The sequence below is a fragment of the Harpia harpyja genome, chromosome 2, assembly GCF_026419915.1.
Source record: "Harpia harpyja isolate bHarHar1 chromosome 2, bHarHar1 primary haplotype, whole genome shotgun sequence".
NCBI classification, from domain to species: Eukaryota; Metazoa; Chordata; class Aves; order Accipitriformes; family Accipitridae; genus Harpia; species Harpia harpyja.
Window position 1 is genome coordinate 75,789,675 of NC_068941.1, and position 19,616 is coordinate 75,809,290.

The 19,616-nt window shown below is 37.3% G+C and overlaps 1 protein-coding gene across 4 annotated transcripts; it reads left to right on the forward strand.

Annotated features, from left to right (window-relative positions):
- The first annotated feature begins 13 nt into the window (after positions 1 to 13).
- Positions 14 to 18,770, forward strand: ZBTB49 (zinc finger and BTB domain containing 49). Of its 4 annotated transcripts, none has more exons than XM_052780478.1 (8): positions 14 to 148; positions 1,672 to 1,845; positions 3,155 to 4,260; positions 10,325 to 10,371; positions 14,218 to 14,291; positions 15,051 to 15,133; positions 15,224 to 15,385; positions 17,407 to 18,770. In XM_052780478.1, exons 2-8 carry the CDS (start codon positions 1,694 to 1,696, stop codon positions 18,075 to 18,077), a joined length of 2,295 nt encoding a protein of 764 aa, XP_052636438.1. In that variant the 5' UTR covers positions 14 to 148; positions 1,672 to 1,693; the 3' UTR covers positions 18,078 to 18,770. The 4 variants fall into 4 exon arrangements, with proteins under 4 accessions (XP_052636438.1, XP_052636439.1, XP_052636440.1 ...); XM_052780479.1 differs by having other exon boundaries at positions 50 to 148; positions 1,654 to 1,845; XM_052780480.1 differs by lacking the exon at positions 14 to 148 and adding an exon at positions 227 to 646.
- Positions 18,771 to 19,616: the final 846 nt, after the last annotated feature.

The window sequence follows — 19,616 nt, forward strand, 5'->3', positions numbered from 1 at the left end:
GCCGCTCTGCGCCTGCGCGGCCTGCGCCCCGCAGCGGAAGCGGAAGGAGCGGCGACGGAAGCGGCGGGCTGAGGTTGATGCCGATGGTGGGGCTGGGGCTGCCGCCGGGCGGCCGCGCGGGGATGGAGCTGGGAGGTGGCCGGAGCCGGTAAGCGCTGGGCGGAGGACGGCCGGCTCCTTCCCCTCGGCCGCTCTCCCCGCCTCTGCCAGGCCGCGCCGCGTTCCCCCGCCGAAGGCTGTGTGGCGGCCGCAGCCGTGCCCTCCCGCCGCGGCGGTCGGCGCTCGGCCCGCCCTCAGCCCCGTCCCCCCCTGCGGCAGCGGCTGCTCGGACCCCGCGACCGGCCCCTTGCCCGCCCTGCTCCGCCTGCGGCCTCTCGACGCCTTCCCGCGGTGCCGCCGTTCTCGGGGCAGAGCCCGCCCTCCCCTCCGTGCCCCGGTCTTGTCTTCTGGGGCAAACCCTTCCTCTGCCCCCCGTTCTCCGTGCTACGCCTCGAGCCCGGCAAGGCTGAGGGGAACTCGAAATGGCAGTTTAAGCATGAAAAGCGGCTGTGTTGCCGGGATTCCTCTTGCTCGGGAGCAGCTCGGCGTGCCTGCCTTTTCCTTTGGGAGACAAGCACCCGGTGGCTGAGAGAGTCTGAGTTCACAGGTTGTTAGATGCTGTGGTGGGAGACGTACGCAAGGAAAGAAATTATCTGGCAAACAGATGTGACTTCTTTATCTTAAACCCTGGTAAAAGACGCGATAAGAATAAGTAGGAAAAAAGTACAATATAATAGCCCACCTTAATACAACAAGTGGCAGTGAACCACAGAGTAACAGAATAAATTAAAACGTGGAGCCTTTAGCACTCATGAGAGTTGAGAATGGGGGCAACCACTTTCTTGTCATGTTTAACCCAAGGTGGGCTTTCTGCTTCATTCATCAGTTAGAAGACTAGTAGTTCTGATTGTCCTAACAGCTGGAATTTTCCTTCCATATTTACAAGTGCACAGGGAAGGAGTTTCAGCTTTCTTCAAAAAAAAAAAAAAAGGAAGTATACAATTGAATGTAAATGTGTTGTGTGGGAATGTTACTTGTCTTCCCTTCAACCTGTTCAAAGAAGTGATTTGTAAAAGACGCTTTACATTGCATTAAATTAAAAAAAAAATTACCATACTAACTTGTGTAATGAATCACATCCACATGGGAAATGTGCTTAGCTACAACAGCAACAAACACGGCATAAGTAATGCTACTACAGTGTTCTCCCTTTTCAGTTTAGAGGGTGAAGAAACTGAGGTTTTCCTCTACAAATGCTATTGATTTTGTAGGTGTGATATGTTTTTGCCTTAGAATCTAATTCTTGTCGAAGTTGTCTAAATTGGGCGGTTTTGTGGTTATGGAGTTCAGTTTATTGGCAGCGCCATTAGCACATTTTTCTGGAAGCTCTTTGTTGTAAGCAGAACTTTGTTAGAATCGGTATTTCCTATGTATATTACTGTATATCTACTGGTGAGCAATACTGTGACTCATCTTTAATCAGAAGAATGTCATTAGAGCTCACATTGCAAGTGTAAACTGAAGTCTGTTTCTTTTTGGAGCTAAAACAAATTGTAAAAATGTTCTTCATATTCTAAATTAATTTTGCAATTTAATACTTAAAATTCATCTTAGCGTTTTATTTCATTGTAGGTAATTTAAGTGATTTTCTAGCATGGACACTGTTGCTAGCCATAGTTGTCATCTTCTCCAGCAGCTACATGAACAGCGTATTCAGGGTCTTCTCTGTGACTGCATGCTGGTGGTAAAAGGTGTCTGCTTCAAAGCACACAAAAATGTATTAGCTGCTTTCAGTCAATATTTCAGGTATGTGATAGAAAATTCTTCATTTTAAAAAGTGAACTAAATGCTGTTGATTGAGGTTTTCTCTGAGAAAGGTATTTTTTTCTGGTAGTTGCAGACTAAGTAACTGTTGGAGTGTAAGGGTAAAAGTTAAATTGTTTGTCCAGAGATAAATATGTATCAAGTATTTAGTCTAATTAAAAACTGTGGCCATCCTAATTTATTTTCTAGATACACATAGTTAACTACTACACTGTTTGAGTTTGGCATTTTCTTGATCCTTACTTGCTCACGGTGCCTCATATATGGATTCTGGCATGGACCTGCATTCAGGACTTCAGTATTAAAAGACAAGGAGTGTAGTAGAGTACATGAACAGAGCCAGATAAGGGCTCAAATAAAACTTGCGTATATAGGTCATTACTGTGAGATTATCAGGTTAGAGACTGGGGGTTTTAATGGAAGGGTGTGAAGCTCCTGACTGAGGCAGAGTACGAACCCACTTAATCTAGGACTGGTTATACATGTGAAGAGCTACAGCTCTGATGCTAATAACTTTACATCAAATAGTAAGAAGTCTTGTGAATTCAGACACTTTAAGGATTCAATGACAATTCAGTGGGTATTGGTTGGACTGCTGTTTTAGGCTTATGTACCTGTACTCCTCATTATTCTTTTACTTGGTTCTCATCCAGTACCAGTAAAAAAAGTACTTTTTTAGATATGAGAGAATAGATTGAAAATAATGCCATCCTCTTGTTTACTATTACCATCCTCTCATCTACTTGTGGAGAGAGAACTAATAATAAGAACTTTAATAAGGTTTACTGATAAAGTTTGAGGGACAAGCTCCATTGCCAGACGAAAATAGTTTAGCTGACTTTGAGGTCTGTCTTTTCCTTTTTACTAGAAAATTTCTCATGTCCTGTTTTGTTTGCCATAATGGAAGGAGAAACACCATTCTGAGTCAACCAACTTTTGCAAATAGTCCATAAATACACCACTGCACCTAATATGTAAAGAACATTGGATAGGAAACCACAAGTATAGGATGTGATTTCAAAACATTAAAAAATAGAAAATTAAAGTTATATAAAGGTTCATTTGCTTTGATTTATACTTTAAGTGTACTAGTGTAGGACTGATGTGTAAGACAAGTAATTGAGCAGTTTTGAGATGTTCATCTGCAAAAACACAGCAATCTAGATAAGATCATATAGTACAAATTGTTGTTTCATATCAGGCAGTCTGTTTGAGGTGTATGTGTGTTCTTTTATAAAAGTATTTGTGAATTACTTGTGTTTGTATTTGAATATTTGCCTTATTTTATCAGGACCCTTTTCCAGAATTCTTCAGGCCAGAAGAATGATGTCTTTCACTTGGACATTAAAAATGTAGGTGGCATAGGCCAGATCTTGGACTTCATGTACACCTCTCACCTGGATCTTAGCCAGGACAATGTACAAGCTATGTTGGATATTGCACAGTGTCTCCAAGTGCAAAATGTGCTGAACATTTGCCACACCTTTTTAAAATCTTCTACAGCTGTAGAGCAAACAGCCAGCATGCCTTGTAATAGCGTATTTTCACTGCAGAATACTTTGACTGCAGATACTGGCTGTGCCAATGACAGTTATGGAACAAACCTATTGCATGAATGCTCATCTGACACACAAGCTAATAAAGTCTTGGCTGACCACCATTCTCATGCATCGCAGTCTGTTAATCTTCACGCACCCTCAAGTGATGTAGAGAAACAACCAGAAGACTCCTTAGATGGCAACTGCACAGAGCTTCCATTTAAACAACCAAATTACTATTATAAACTACGCAACTTTTACAGTAAACAGTTCTATAAGCAAAATGCTTGCTCTAATCATGAGAGAGGAGCAGAACAATCCTTTTCTTACAACACGTCTACAGAAATAAACACAGTAGAGAATAGTTCTTGTACTGTCAATCACTCTGAGTGTATTCTGGAAACCTCTGATCATTTACCATCAAACTTTCTGGTTCAGTCTGTGAATGAAGCTGCTCCAGACCAAGATGCAGAAAGCACGCTTATGCAGCCCACCAAAGAGATGCGGCTGAAAAAGGCAATACACCTCAAAAAGTTAAATTTTCTAAGATCTCAGAAATCTGCAGAGCAGCCGCCTGAGCCTAAAAGAGATGACAGCAGAATAACAGGAGTAATTGAATCTGTAAATGAAAGTACCATGGACGTGACAAATGTTAGAGTTACTGATGAAAAAGAAGCTGAAGATTTAGAGAATTCTGAGAATTTTGAACAAACTGTTGAAATTGAAAGATCTCAAGGTCCTTTGGAACAAGAAGGGCAATCACAGACTCTTCAGTCGCAGAGGCAATATACTTGTGAATTATGTGGGAAAGCTTTCAAACATCCAAGCAATTTGGAGCTCCATAAAAGGTCTCATACAGGTACAGTTCTCAATAATTTGGTCTGCAGACCAAATATTTCAATTAAAGAGGATGTCTTGCAGTATTGCTTGATTCAGAGATGCTGGTTAAGCATCTACTTTCAAAAGGTTGTGGTTTTGTTTTTTTTAAAAATGAGTAATCATACAGGAATAAAGACTGTAAGACTGAGTTTAGCTGAGAGTTGTAGTAAAGATTTCTCCTTCATACTTGTTTTTTAGGGTTATTTTTCAAAGAACATTGTGTGATATTTCAATGAAAATTTTATTTTTGTCTTGCATTTAGAAGAGGCATTTCTAGTCAGTTTGTCAGATGGCCTGGAAGTCTGAGTCAGATAACAATGAAAAGTGTAAATGGATAGAAGACGATACTACAAGTGTTGTAGACGACCTCACTTCTCACTGATCATATATATTCATTGTAAGATACGAGTGATTAGGGCTTTGTGGTCATTTCTTTTTAACCTGTAGAAATATACTCTATAATTAGTTTATACCTTTTTCCTAGCATGGACAACTTTCATTGCGTTTACCTAGAGAGTAATGCTCTTGTAGACAAGTAGACTGCAGAATGAATGGGAGTTGTGAATGAATTCACTTTGTTTTCAAAACTCACAGGTAATATTATTTTTAAACCTAGCGTAGATTTATTTCTAAGTATCTTTTTACTATAGTGAAAGACAAGACCTAGTCTAACTTTGAAGTAACAAATTTGTCTGTTCAATTTAACCAGCATGTTCTATTATATTTCTACAACTTTAGATGTGTTTTTTTAAAAGGGTTTTTAAGAATTACCTTAGCCAGTCAAGTAACACCATTGATTCCAAGTCCTTGAGATGTCATTATTCCTGATTAAGCTGTTGAGTATTTTTTGCCTTTCGTTTTGCCTGTATTGAATATACAAATGCATCTTGCCGAGTCTTGTCAAATAAACATCACTTGGCAAATGAGCACACATGTATTGGTACTTTGACAGTAAATATGAATCCCTCTTAGCAGACATTGATTTCTTTTGTTAATTGATCCTTAGTATTAAGAATTTATTTTTCCATGTTATTAGTAGAAAAACCTTATAAAACCTGAAAGTACAAACATTTTGCATTAGCTTCCTGAAGTTTTCGCTTGGTATCTTTGCCTCTGTATGTTCACATTACTAATGCTTTGGTTTTTTTTTTTTTAATTTAGTCTCCTGTGAAAGAGTTGCATACGCCTCTTACCTAGATCCTCTCTTTGCCTTGTATTTTTTTGAATCTATTATCTGATTTGAACTGACATTGTCAGGTATATTTTAATATCTTAGAAATTCCAGGAAAATAGGTGATCAGAGAAGTCCCAGCCGAGGGAGAGACTCTGAAGTCAGTAACGTGAGTTTGTGCTGAGAATCTATGTGAAAGAGAGACCCCAACTATGAGAAACCTGTTAGAATTTGCCCTTCCTTAGACATCTCATAACTGGAAGAAATCTGGATTTTGTGAGTTTTAGTGCCCATCAAACAACTTGTTTTTTTAAGAGTGTCTTGCCTGAGTGATAGACTTAATTATTGTATGTTTCTGAGTCTGCTAAACCACTTAAAACATGAAGTTCAAAGTTTAGTTTACCTCTTCTAATGTAACTTAAAGGTCAGGGGAGTGGACTGGGTACTGAGCTTTATAGAAGAAAGAGACTATAGCCCCTGATACAAGTGTTTTACAAATATTTTTTTTCTTTAGATGCAGCATGGCCAGCAAATGCTTACAAGTGTAGGAAATAGAAAAAGAGGAAAAGGGTTGCAGTAGCTTTGCAGGGTTATTTATGTGTGTTGCAATTCATTTCTTCATTCTTATTTGAGGTCTGTGTATTTACACATGCTTCCACTTCACTTAAGCTCTAGTAGATGTTGTTTCACATTCCACAACGCTGCCTGGTATGAGCCAGCTTTATACATTGTGTAAGAAAAGTGATCCTAGACTTGTTTTTTTTGTTGTTGCTGTCCTCCTTTACTAGTCTGAGTATACATTGGATTCAGGAATTCCATGCTGCTTTTCATACACTATGTTCTTCCAATAGTTTTCAAAAAATTCCAGACTTGAATGCTACTTAATGTGGCATTAACGTTCTTCTATAGATGTGCTAAACTGACAAAGTTTAAGAACATAAGTTTAACGCATAGTAAGCACATCAAAGAAGGATGGAAAAATGGAGGCAAGAATATGACTAGGTCTGTTTGCCTGTTATTTTTGGGTCATGTTAATTTGTTTTTAAATATCCAACTAGTGCAAAAAGAGTATTTGGAAAATTGCACTGGATAGTGAGTAGGTTGTTAATATAGGAAGGATCTGTAGCTGAAGGTACAGGGCACATCTGCATCATTAATATTAGGTATACTGGTAGTTAAGTAATGTAAGTGTATGTTAAAAGCCATTTGCATTCATCTGCCACTTCAGAAAGCATAGCAAAGTGCTAGCTAATCAATTTTATTTAAAAACATTCATTTTCTAGAACTAAGCAAAAGGGTTAGCAAGCATTTAAGTATCATAGTGCTTACTGAAAGTCCTCCAAATCTGGCTTTGCTGAAGAGATGAAGGAAGCAAGTTGCTAAAATGGACCTTTCACCCTGGCAAGCCAGTTTTTAACCCACAAATGACAACTCTTTCAACACAAGTGCTGTGGTGGCCTGGTTGTCAAGAATAAGGACATGTGAAATTCTTTGTCCCTGAACACTAACACCTGCTAAAGAATTTACAGGTTAGCATGGTTGCATTGATGAGTTTTCTATGTGACGGAGAGGCATACTGTGTTCAACACAAGTCATTGTATTGGGTTGTCTAGCTGTTTTAATTGTATTGCTAGTGGATATTTAAAGGAATCTCTAAACAGAGCTTATTATATTTTGACTTGACTGAATGTTACAGTCTGTTTTTTATTAGATTGACCTGTCTGAAAAAAAGGAAGCAAGTGTATCTCCCTTATACAGTCCTTACCTCTCCAGGAACATTCAATGTTTTGGGTTTTTTAAAAAGTATTTTCAGGAAACATCTCAAAAAAACCCAAACAAAAAACCAACCCTGTGGAAAGAACTCTTGGCAGGATGGAATACAACAGGAGCAGAGTTACACTGTCATGTAGTGCACTGTTGTTCCTCAGCCTTTTCATTCTGAGCTTTGCTTGAGCAAGTTGCCTGCGTTCCATGCCTTAGTGGGTCTTGCTCCTCACCTTTGTGATCTCTTCAGGAACACCACTTCTGCCTTTGTGCCTTTCTCCTCTGGAGCTGACACACCACTGCTTTGATCCCACTACTGTGTACTTTATCTTCATCTCTTCTTGCAGAGTGTTGAACAAGAAGGATGCAACAGAAGATAAAAAACACATGGCAATCCAAGGGTTCAAAAGTAAAGTCCCCTGGATGTTTGTTTAAGCATTGTCTTAATTGTAGTTCAGTTACTACTTTTCCCCAAATTTTCTCTATTGCTGTTGATCCACCCATGGTCTTTGAGAAGATTAGTGTTCTCAGGTAAGGTTTTTAGTTTGGAATTTAATGATGGTCATAGAACCATAGAATAATTTAGATTAGAATGGACCTCTGGAGGTCATCTAGTCCAATCCTCTGCTCAAGGCAGGTCAAATTAGATTGGGTTGTTTTGCTCATGACCTTGTGTAGTCAAATTTTGGATATCTCCAAGGACAGAGATTCCACAAGCTCCAGGCAACCAGTTCCAGTGTTTGACTACCCTCATGGGGTAAAAGATTCTTTTCCTATATCTGATCGGAATTTCTCATGATCTCACTTAGGTCTGTCGCCTCTTGTCCTATCACTGTGTACCTTCAAGAACAACCTGGTTGCAACTGTCTTCCCTTTGCATGTAGACAGCAATAAGATTTCCTGTTTGCCTTCTCTTCTTAAGGCTCCAAATATGGTCTCACCAGTGATAGGTAGAGAAGAAATCATCTTCAACTTACTAGCTGCACTCTTACTAATACGCCCTAGGAAGCAATTAGCTTCACTTTACCTGAGGGATACTACAACACTACGAGTAATATAGTATTTCTGCTAGAATTCCTTCTTGGAATAGGCTACTTGATATGCCTGGTGGTTTGGAGTTTTATGCAGGTGCAGAATTGTTCTCCAAAAACCAATTTGATTTTTCAAACAAAACTTTTTTGTTTTATCTTTATCATGGGGGAAAAAACTCCAGCTATTTGTACATCAGTACATAATGAGGCTGCATGCAGCCTGCAACAATAGTTTAGAGAAATTTGAGCCTCCAATTCCCTCCCTCCCCCTCTAGTTATTTCAGGGTGGATTTCTGTTCAGGTAATTGTCTTTGTGTCAACAGTAACTTTTTTTTTTGGTGTAGGTAATTTCTGAAGAAATTGCTACAAGTGTTTTTTATCCTCCATTTCAAATTACCTTGATGCTTTTACGGTTGTCAGAAGCCTTCCCAGTTGCCACAGATCTGGCTCCCTGTTGGTTTCATTTATATTTGTGTTGTCAGTACCAGATTTTTTAGTGTTTTGCAAATATAGAGCCATAATGAAATCAAGCCTCAGTGCTCTTTATAGTTGAGCTATTGGTTTCTTAATTTTTATCTTTAATTGAATAAAAGCTTTGTTGTAACTGCCATAAGATTTTCATTCTTCATTAAGCAGAAAAAGTAGATATAGCCTCAAGTTGTCAGACTAACTGCAGGATTGCTATCTTGTAAAGCCACGTAACTGTGTATGTTTACTCTGTGCTTTAAAATCTAAGAGAATTGCATTTAGTCCTTGATCCTGAAATATGTTGAAAGAACATCACCTGTATTTGGCAGCAGGGAAGGAAAATGCAACCTCAACACCTGGATATTGTAGATGTTGCTTGTAACACTTCCAAGGATGGAGGAAGAATACTGATGTAGAGAATACTTGCCGGAAGAGGCGGCTACAAATAGGCAAGAGGTGTTCTATAAAATCAGGGAAATTATAATTTAAAAAGTAAATAAAAATCTTTAGACAGATTTTGAATCAGCACCAAGATGAAACACTGCAAGATCTCTTTTTTCCTTCTGGAAATATCTGCATTCAAAATCACAAGGATTTACATTAACTTTGCTTTCCTGTACCTGTGGGCCAGATTATATATGTCCTTTTAATGTACAGTTAGACTCATGAAAATATCATTAGAAGTCTGACTGTCACTGAATTCCGTGGTATTTGAGTATTATTGTTTTAAAAATTCTAGAGGATGCACAGAGATTTTTATCAACAGTGTAAAATCTAGGAAACCAAGAACTAAGGGGAAAAAAATTCCCTTTATGAAATACTGTAGAGGAGAAAATTATTAGAAAAAGATATTTGTCTCAAATTGACAGCTAGAGAATTAAAGTGCTGTCACATTCTAGATTGAGAGTCAAGTTATTTTGTAAAGCTAAAGTGGGCTGCACTAGTTTTTTTTACTAAAGGTGATCATATGTTTTTGGAGATTCAAGAATACCAGTTTTAGATGTATAAATTCAGAATTTTGAAGCAAAATACTTGGGTTAATTATCAGCTACTCTTATATAGGACAAGAATTTGAAGGCAAATATGTATTTACTGGAAGTGGATGGCTATGTGCTGATCAGAGATGTATGGTATACATTGAACAGAGAAAACAGAATCCTTCCAAATTAGCTTCTCTGCGTTCCTTATTCTTTTTAAGAGTGGGCCTTTGTGTGTACAAGTGGAAAAACTGGTGCACTTCCCATAGCTGCTGTTGTTGTTGTTGGACCTTGTCATCTATTCTGTTCTTCCTGGAGGTATGGTACCCCTTCCATTTCGGAAAAAAAAGTATTTAAAAAAAAAAAATTACAAAACACTCCCATTCATATCAAAACTCTTCTACCTACTTGTTTTGAAAGATAAATTTTGTTTCTGAGCAAGTCTGCCTTACAAGCTTAATGGTAAATGCTGTACTTCCCTCTTGAATTTCCCCTTAAATATATGGGTAAGTGTCCTTTTGGGGATATTTTTACTCTTACATTACATGTTTTAAATGGAAGCGTACCAGTTTAAAACATTTGTATTCTATTGCAACTATTAGAAGTTCTCTGTTCTGTTTCTTCTCCTTTTAGGTGAGAAACCTTTTGAATGTAACATTTGTGGGAAACACTTCTCACAGGTGGGAATATTTTATATTATGGTACTTACGCTTGAAATGCATCTGTGTGTTGATTCTAAAAAGCTTGCTTTTAAGTCTATAGATTAGATATTTTTTGTTCAAAGACAGACTTCACTTTGGAGATAAAATATTAAAATGTCTTATTTGAAAATAACGCATTAAATATTTCAGATTTCTTTGATACATTTTTTACCTTTGATTCTGTCTGCTCTCAGTAGATGTGTTATGTATTTTACCTTCAAATGAATGTTTAACCATACAGAGCCACAACTATATTTGAAATACAGAGAACATTCATTCTCAGACTGTTCTTTTGCCTTATGCTTAGGGATATGTTGTGAATAACATTTTTACAGTGTCTGAAAAAAATACAGGTTAGAATTTTCTATAATGTATTCGCAATACAGTTTCATCTTCCTAAATGGCATAAATTATTAAGCAGATTTTTTTTGAGTCAGATAAAAAAATTTATATCCATATAATTGGGCTCAGTTTCCTTATGAGAAGAACAGCACAGTCTGTCTGAAGTGACAAAACTGAGCTATGATTTAAAAAAAACCTCTTGTGAAATTCCCTACTTGCATACAGGGCCTAAGCTTTAGCTGTCTTAATTTGCTCTCCAAGGGTACAACAATTAATTTGTATTTCTACAAATTTGGTGCTTAGTTGTCTCACATTTCCAAAATGTCTATTTCTTTTCTATTTTCTTGGTTGGAATATGTGCACCTGAGTACAGGAGGCAATGGACAGGTGCATATTTTTATACTAAGATTAAATAATAATTATCATTGAATAAATTTGGTATTTCTTATGGGTCCTGTTTTAAGGATTAGAACTACGTGGTCTTTGTCTACCCACCCACCAGTGTTTGTGTTTCTCTTGCTCCAGTTTTGTAGTCCATCAGTGGGACTACTTTGACCCACGAATCTGATGCAGTTGCATCCTCCGCTCTGTTACTAAATATTAATATAACACTGCATCCAGTGAACAGTACTATTTCATCATGCTTATCAAGCCATTTTGAGCAAAACTGGGTCTGCTTACTAGGCAAAGAAAGTGCATTTCCATTCATTTTGCTGGCTGAACTTCTAGTTATTAAAAGAAGAAAGTGGATATTTCCAAATTCCATTAAAAGTATTTTTGGCAAATGGAGCAGTATTCTGTACCATTACTGTGGGCAAGAGGGAACAAAAAAGCTTCACGCACTCAAGAGTGTATGACAGGCATGACAGACTCTTCATGCAACATCCATTGCTTCTCTTTAACTAAAAGCAAACAAACAAAACTGGAAATTTCTGCCTTTTAATTAAACACTCTTAAACAGCTTCCCTCTCCTCTCCTCTCCTCCCTGTTACCTCACTTGCCTGAAGGTATAGGTAGATACATATTGATGGACAATACCCACATGTCCAGAATATGAGCCATAGCATTCAGCTTGTATGCTACAGTTCTTTCTCTGGTCATGAAAGGGAACTTGCATACTTCTGAGGTACTTGCTTTTGAATCGTGCAAATAAGGAAGATTCCATCTACCAGAAAGTAAGATGTGAGGATAATTACTATCTACTTTTTGCTTAAAAGACCATCTCTGGTCTTGTTCTTGATCTTCTCAGTCTGCAGGCACATAAATAGTAACACTTTTCTTACTTAAGCCTCCATGTTCTGTGCTTTTGAGGCAGTGCAGTTGTTGTGCATGGTAATATGTCTGCTCCTGCTGAATGTAACTGATGTTCCGTGTACTGGAATGTGAAACAGAAAATGAAGAAAGCAGGGAAAATTGACGTACAGGAACTCATAGTCTGGAACAAATAACCATAAATGTCTTCGATTTTTGGAGAAAAAGGTTCATTTTGTACTTCCAAGCATGCATCTTCCCTTACTGCTAGTACACAACCTGTTGGTATGTGGTCCTTCTCTGGTTGGTGATCCAGGATATCATGTTTTACCTCCTGACTCCCTCCTTCTGCAGAGCTTCTTTTGGGGGACCATATGCATTAGTTCCTTCACTTCAAAAGCATGCAAGTTACAAATGGACCAAGTCTAGCATATCTCTCTAGTCTCCAAATTTGTGAGGAGAGGTATGCAACCAGTATCAGTAAGGGGATTCTTCTGAGCGTTATTTTTTCTTTCACTGAAATGCTAGCAAAAGTCCTCTTACGCTTTTTCATTGGGATGGCATATTATGCTTTAGCCAAGGTTGTATACCACCTCAAAAGCTTAGAAAGAACACAAGTTACTGATGTTTTTACCTTTTTTTGTCTCAGCACAGTTAAGCTTTTGCCCTCATTAGGAGGAAGTGATATAGGCTTGTAATAAAGAAATGGATCTACTTGCTACTCTCTGGAAAATGTTTTTATTCTGGTTCAAAATGCTTGTATGGGAACTATTTCAGAATAATTGTTGCACTTCAAATTCACCCTCTTGTCTTTATCCAGAATAACTTTCAAATGCCTATGATATAGTTTGTTTTGTGATGTGGATAGAGGGAAAGGTTCTGTCTTTTGTATGTTTCTCTCAAATGCACCTCTGCATAAAATCCCTTGTCTTTGCAAAGCACAAATTGTTCCGTGGAGAAGTCAATTTAGTCTTCTCCTTCCTCAGAAATAGGTGCCTAATGCCTCTCTGAATGGATTTCAGTATTGTGAAGTTTGGCCTGAGAGAACAGTGCTTGAGTCACCCTCTTATCTGAAAAACTTCACAGGGGTTAAAGAAACCTTTCTCCGGGTTCAAATGCTGATCCATTTAATATTGTCCTCTGTGTCTGTTTGTGTGTGTCTGCAATACTTTAGTTCTGGTATATTATAAGCTCTGATTACAGTGATTGATCGTCACAGGTAGTTTATTGTAAAGGAGTCCGAAGAAATTACTGACGGGTCTTATTTGTGTTGTCTTACTGTGACTAAAGAGGACGTGATGATCTTTGCATCCCCCACTGTCTTTCCTGATTGAAAGGACTTAATGATCCTTTAGTGTACTTGGATAAAACCAGGCAGTTATCCATCAGAGAGAATGCAAGTGTTAAAAACTGACTGTGGAAGTATACACAATTTATGTAACATCTGCAACTCTTCTATCCAGACTAGCTGTGACTTGTGCTTTGAGAACTGGACTCTGAGGGGATTAGCCATTCCGAAGCACCAGTGGCTTTAAAAACAAACAAACAAAAAAGTCGGAATGAGTAAGATGGTTTTGTCTAGTCATTATCTGGTTTGCCTGCTAGACTAGCATAATTTTTACAGGATTGGGATAGGAAAGATATGTAATAAAAGTTAGTTACCAGTAATCCCATTTGTTAATTTCTGTACTTCCTGTTCTGTTTTCTTTTGATATTAGTAAATATTTATAGGTTTGGAGCACTTGTCTCTGAGTATTTTATGGATTGAAAAATGTTTATTCTTTACTTTTTAACCTCCTGGTAGGTGAATTCAGACATCCTGATGTAACAATATTTTATTTGTAGGACAGGGAAAATGAGGCTAACATGAACCATATTACTAGTAAGTTTTCTTCTTCACTGCAATCTAGATAGTGTAATTTGAGTTTATGACTGGATCTGCTTTCAACTATAGGTCTTTCTTTTTCCTTAGTGTTTGATTCCAGGCTGTTGTTTTTTTTTTTTTTTCCTGTTCTTGGCAATTTATAATTGCATACATAAGCAATTTGATCTTGAAGTACATGGTAGTCTGTCTTTACTAGATAAGAATGCTTGAGTTCATACATGCTTTGTAGTCTTCACTGCCTTAGAATTAGGAATAAAAAGCCAGTCTCATAGTTCCCATCATTGTCGTCTTATCTGTGTACAACAAGAGGCTAGCTGAATTTAAATGTTAAATTACTGTCCCTTCAGGCAGGTAATCTCCAGACACATTTACGTCGGCATTCTGGTGAAAAGCCATACATTTGTGAAATCTGTGGGAAAAGGTGAGTAGAATTGTTCATCTCAGTAAAGTTAACATGATAAAACTTGTTCATGTTTTCTTTAATCTTCATGATAAACTAAAGGCCGAGAGCTAAGGCAGCATGCTGCTCAGTTTCGTTTAAAAGACATTGGGTTTAAATGTGTACTGATGTGATTAAAATACATAAATGTCTGCAAGTGTCTTGTTGCAAGTCTCAATAATAAGATAAACATGTCACCACATACATAATCTGTGGTCTTACTTAATTTTTTGTATATTGGTTATTTTCAGTTAAGGATATACTGTTGTGTGTATTTTGAACAGTGTGAGTCACAATAAATCATGCAGGTTTGTACCTTTTCCTCACATTTTTTTTCATTATTTGGTCATACAATTTTTGTTACATTTTAAGGAAATTATGAAGTATGGGAAACTTGACTAATCTAAGCAAAGCATTAAATATTTCTGCCTTCTGCTAACAGATGACAGAAAATACACTAATTTAGGAGTAGCATTCGTACTTAAACTAAGTTAAATGCAGAATAAATTAGTAACATTAATGATGAAGAGGGGTTTGGGGAGGGGTGTTCTAGCATAAATTTAATTGGACATTGCCAGGTTCAAAATGTTTTTCTTAAATACATCCATTTATCTGTGTTATAGATTTTAATCTTTGTTCAGAACATCAAGCATTCATTATAGTTGATTTCCACATGATACCCAGTTTAGGAGAATAAGGGTCTTATAAAGACAGTAATTGGGTTTCTATATTCTGTTACAGATTTGCTGCTTCTGGTGATGTTCAGCGTCATATTATTATTCATTCTGGAGAAAAGCCTCATCTGTGTGATATCTGTGGCAGAGGTATGTAAGAACCAAAGTTTCTGCCTCTGAGGTTTTTTGATTGAAATGTGAGGAGTCATTTTAATCTCAGTGGCTGTCATATTTTTCTAGGATTCAGTAACTTCAGTAATTTAAAGGAGCACAAAAAGACCCACACAGCAGATAAAGTATTTACCTGTGATGAATGTGGGAAGTCATTCAACATGCAGCGAAAATTAGTAAAGCACAGAATTAGGCATACTGGAGAGAGACCATACAGCTGTTCAGCATGTGGTAAGATTTACTGTGCATAGATTGGTTGTGTCTTTGCTTTTTAAATGACAAGTTAAAGTTCCTATGTCAGCAGAATAACAATTAACCAAAATGATTTTAAATTGAAATACCATGTTGTGAAAGTTTTTCACAAAATCTTCTGTCTTGCATACTTCATAGTCTTTCATTTGGTGTATTAAACTCCTTTAGCTGTTGTAAATAAGTTCAAAAGTGAATTTCAGTTGAAGAATAGAGAAAGGAAATAAGAGGAATCAACATTGTATGCGTACATGTTCGCTAGAGAAATACTGATACTAGCTTCTTCAAAAATGGGTTTCTTTTCAGTATAGTCCTTTCTGATGGAAAGCTATGTTTGGCATCATTGGCTATCGATGGAGTCTATTTTTTTCTTCTTTTTTTTTTTCCGAGTTGAATACTGTTCAGATTTAACTGCATTCAACCATAGAGTTTGATAATAGCAACCTTTTGCTACTTTGCTGAAACCTCTGGAATAAAATCAAGACTTGATCAATGCTTCATACCAGAGAACACTCATTTTCAAAATCTGCTAGATAGGTCATACTTCCAGGTAGTCTGAAAATGGCTGTTTGATCAATGATTCATCCTTTTATAACATAGTTCTCAGAAGTTGCATTGTCTATCCTTATCTCATATGTTACTTAGCATCCTGCATGCTACTTACTTTTCTGCCCTTGAGTGCTATTTTGGTATAATTTCATTCGTGTTCTGAGGAATTAGCCTTGGAGGCAGGTGGCTCCATATGATAATGTCCAACTGCAGTATGTTTTATCTGTAGTATCTTGAGGCACAAGAAGAGCTAATATTATCAGGAGGTCTTGCATCAGAAGGAAGAAATATAGACATGCAGGATATGAAAGTATAAACAAACAGTTGTGTTGCTGTCATTAAAATAGGCATATTTTCATCTTGTCTTGTAGTGGTCTTTTGATTATTCTTCATTTTAGCCAGGTCATATTGTACTAAGAATGCAAAAATTGTGCAAAGAGGATCTGATCAAGCATTAAGAAATCATTCACATTCTGCAAAAAATCCACAGGTTTTATCCCAGTAATTTGTAATCTTAAGGTTACTGTTTAATGGCTTTTCTGAAGGGAAATCTGGGCAGTAGAATAAAAAGTATGGTGCCAAAAATTGAGACTGCAGCTTTACTGGGCTTTCAGATAATACAGGTCATTTTAGTTGGTATCTGTCCACACAAAATGAAATAAACTTTAACCTAGGTAAAATGAGATAAAATCACAAATAGGTATCAGCTTATTTCTGCCATCCTAAAGGGTGTGAGGGGTCTGAATCATGTAGCAATTCTGGAAATTAATGCTTTCTTGTTCTGCTTGTTCTTCTACACTTTGCCTTGGTTCAGCCTCAGACACTTTCTTCTTTGCAGTATGGTAATTGAGCTTACTTGAGCCTGTGGTTCTGAAAATAGGCAAACAGTTGAATATTTTATTGTATTCTTATATTTACAGCGATAAAAAATTACAGTTTTGACGCCTTCTCTGGATGGAATATAAAAAATTGGCTGCTCAAAGTTAGTAAAAAAGCTAACTTTTTCAGCACTTTAAGAGTAGTTCCTTGGTAATGAACAAACCATTACTTTCTATGATGCAGTTCTCACTGGAAGAATATATTTTTCCAGACAGATGAATGTTTTTCCAGACAGACGAATTAAATTGATTATTGTAAAATTTTTTTTCCTACTTGAAGATTGATACAAACTGAGAGCACTCACAACTTTCAAATACTAATAGACATTCCCATCTCTGGAGACAAAAACTAAAGCACTGGGAAACACAAATTAGAAACTCAGATCAAGAAGGAGAAACAAGTCATTGAATTGTAAAAATAGATGGACCTTGTTTGAACTGGTTCTAGATAAACAAAGTACCACGATTGGGACATGCCATACCTTATCATTTATCACTTGATATTTTCTCTAATTAAAAGATGTTTATGCACTTGTGTTAAGAACAAAATCTTAATCTATCACTTCTGTCTTGTAGGGAAATGTTTTGCAGGCTCTGGTGACCTACGTAGACATGTGAGGACTCATACGGGAGAAAAACCCTATACCTGTGAAACTTGTAACAAGTGCTTCACTCGCTCTGCTGTTCTACGGCGGCACAAGAAAATGCATTGTAAAGCCACTGATGAAAGTCCAAACACACTAGATGAATTTACTCAAGGGATTGAAACTTCTGACCTTGACAAATCTCAGAGTTCCGACTCTTTTGGCCAAGAAATATCTGTTACATTGTTACCAGTATCTGTTAAATTTCCCATTCGTTCAACTGCAAATTCGACTGAATTTGATAGTTCTGCGGATTCTTACTGTAAGTTGCGATCAATGATTCAACACCATGACTCAGCCAACCAACAGAAACTGAATGTGGATTCTGCTAAACTCCCAAAAGCTCAGACACAGCAAACTCCTCCTCCACCACCATATGCTTATGGAGATGTAGATGTATCTTCTGCAGAAGAACCCTTACAGTCTGATAATATTCCCATGATTCGTCCTTCTATGGTTAGCTTGGACAGTCATTGTAATGATCCACTCGGCAGTCGAACATCTGCTGCATACAAGAATAACGAAGGACCGTTCTTCTCCAGCATGACCCTCTGGGGTTTAGCTATGAAGACCTTGCAGAATGAAAGTGAATTGGAACAATGAGGGCTCAGGTGACTGTATCAAAACTTCTTAGAGCCATTTCATGCTAAAGTGATTGCGATTGCACCGCAGCCTAGAGAGCTTAGAGCTAGTTTTTAAGCCAACTAGCTTGGATACTGGTAGAAATCAAGATACGCATGCCCAGAACCCAGTGTAGGCTGCCTTTACACTGCTCCTCAGCAAAGTTTAAATCTAGTTTCGGGGACCTTTGTTGTTCTGTGACTGCACTGTGTAGCTCATGTGTTGCCAGGATTTACTAAAATTTGCCATTTGCTAAATTTACCATTTAACTTGGTATTTTTTACCTGATGATGGAGAAGAGGATGGCCCAATGCCTAATTTCATGGTATGGGTGAAATTCCAAGTATGGGTCTTCAGAGTTTTGTAAGGGTGTACATAGGAAAAGAGGAAAATACTTAACAAATCCCTAGTGTACCTGAGTTTCAGTAGTGGCTTTCTTACCAGTAGGATCATTGGTTTACATGACTTGAGTATTGTGATATTAAATTTAAATGTTAAATACTGGACAATATTTGTGATAGTGCAAAGTAACTGTATATCTAGAAACTTTATTTTTTTACAATAAAAGCTTTTTTTAGTATTTTATAAACTATTTTGCACAGCAGGTTATTTGTACAATGAAGACCAAGATCAGGAAATGCGAATAAAGGGAAGTTGTTTTACATTGTATCTTAATTGCTCAATGTGTTTCATCTTTTTATGAAAGATTTTCAATAATATAATTCCATCTATTCCAGGTATCTTTACAATGCTGATGGGGATACCAGCGCATGAAGAGCTGCACTACAAAATAAGCGCAATCAATACACCAATAGATTGTTTTGCATTTCAGTGAATTAGTGTAAAACATTGGCTAATTAATGGAATGGATAGACTGTTACAGGATAGAAACTTTGCTTAGAGGCCTTTTTCTGCTTTGGTGCTTTGAATGGTTGCATTAATTTTCAGTATAGATCTGTTGCTGCATTTCAAACTGCTTGCTACAGTCACGTGAGTTTTACTGGCCTTTTTCCAACCCATCAAAAAGTTTTAGCAGTGTGTTGTCAAGCCTTATGCTAAAACATTCCTTAGATACTGTAGTTTCTGAAATGCAAATATCCTTGTACTAACCTTTTTTCTGAAGTTCATTTACAGGCTGGAAAGTCTGTTTGGCATACATACTTCTTATTTCCTATAAGGAGTCTAAATGTTTGTAGGCTGGGAAGTAGATTTCAGTGTTTTGCAACAGCTAACAAGATCTGGTATCACCGCTATTTCAGTAACACTGCAGTTACTCTGCTGCAAAAGTCATGTTTGTGTAAAACTAATAGCTGGAACTGTCTAGTAATTAATATGTAATGTCACATTTTCCTGGTATTAGAAAATACATTGTCACTTGTATCCCACTAAAGCACAAAGATTCAGATCTATGATGATTGTCTTGTTCTTGGTAGAACAAGAATTAGTTTTGCTAGAACAGGAGTGTAGACCACGGGTGACTTATGGTCCACTTCTTGCATTCTGTGGAAGTTCAGAGCCTGG

Bases quoted from the DNA above. Each gene is read 5' to 3' on its own strand.
- ZBTB49 (XM_052780478.1), top strand. From the start codon at position 1,694: ATGGACACTGTTGCTAGCCATAGTTGTCATCTTCTCCAGCAGCTACAT. The intron at 15,134-15,223 runs GTATGTAAGAAC...ATATTTTTCTAG, and splicing joins GTGTGATATCTGTGGCAGAG to GATTCAGTAACTTCAGTAAT. The intron at 15,386-17,406 runs GTAAGATTTACT...TCTGTCTTGTAG, and splicing joins ATACAGCTGTTCAGCATGTG to GGAAATGTTTTGCAGGCTCT.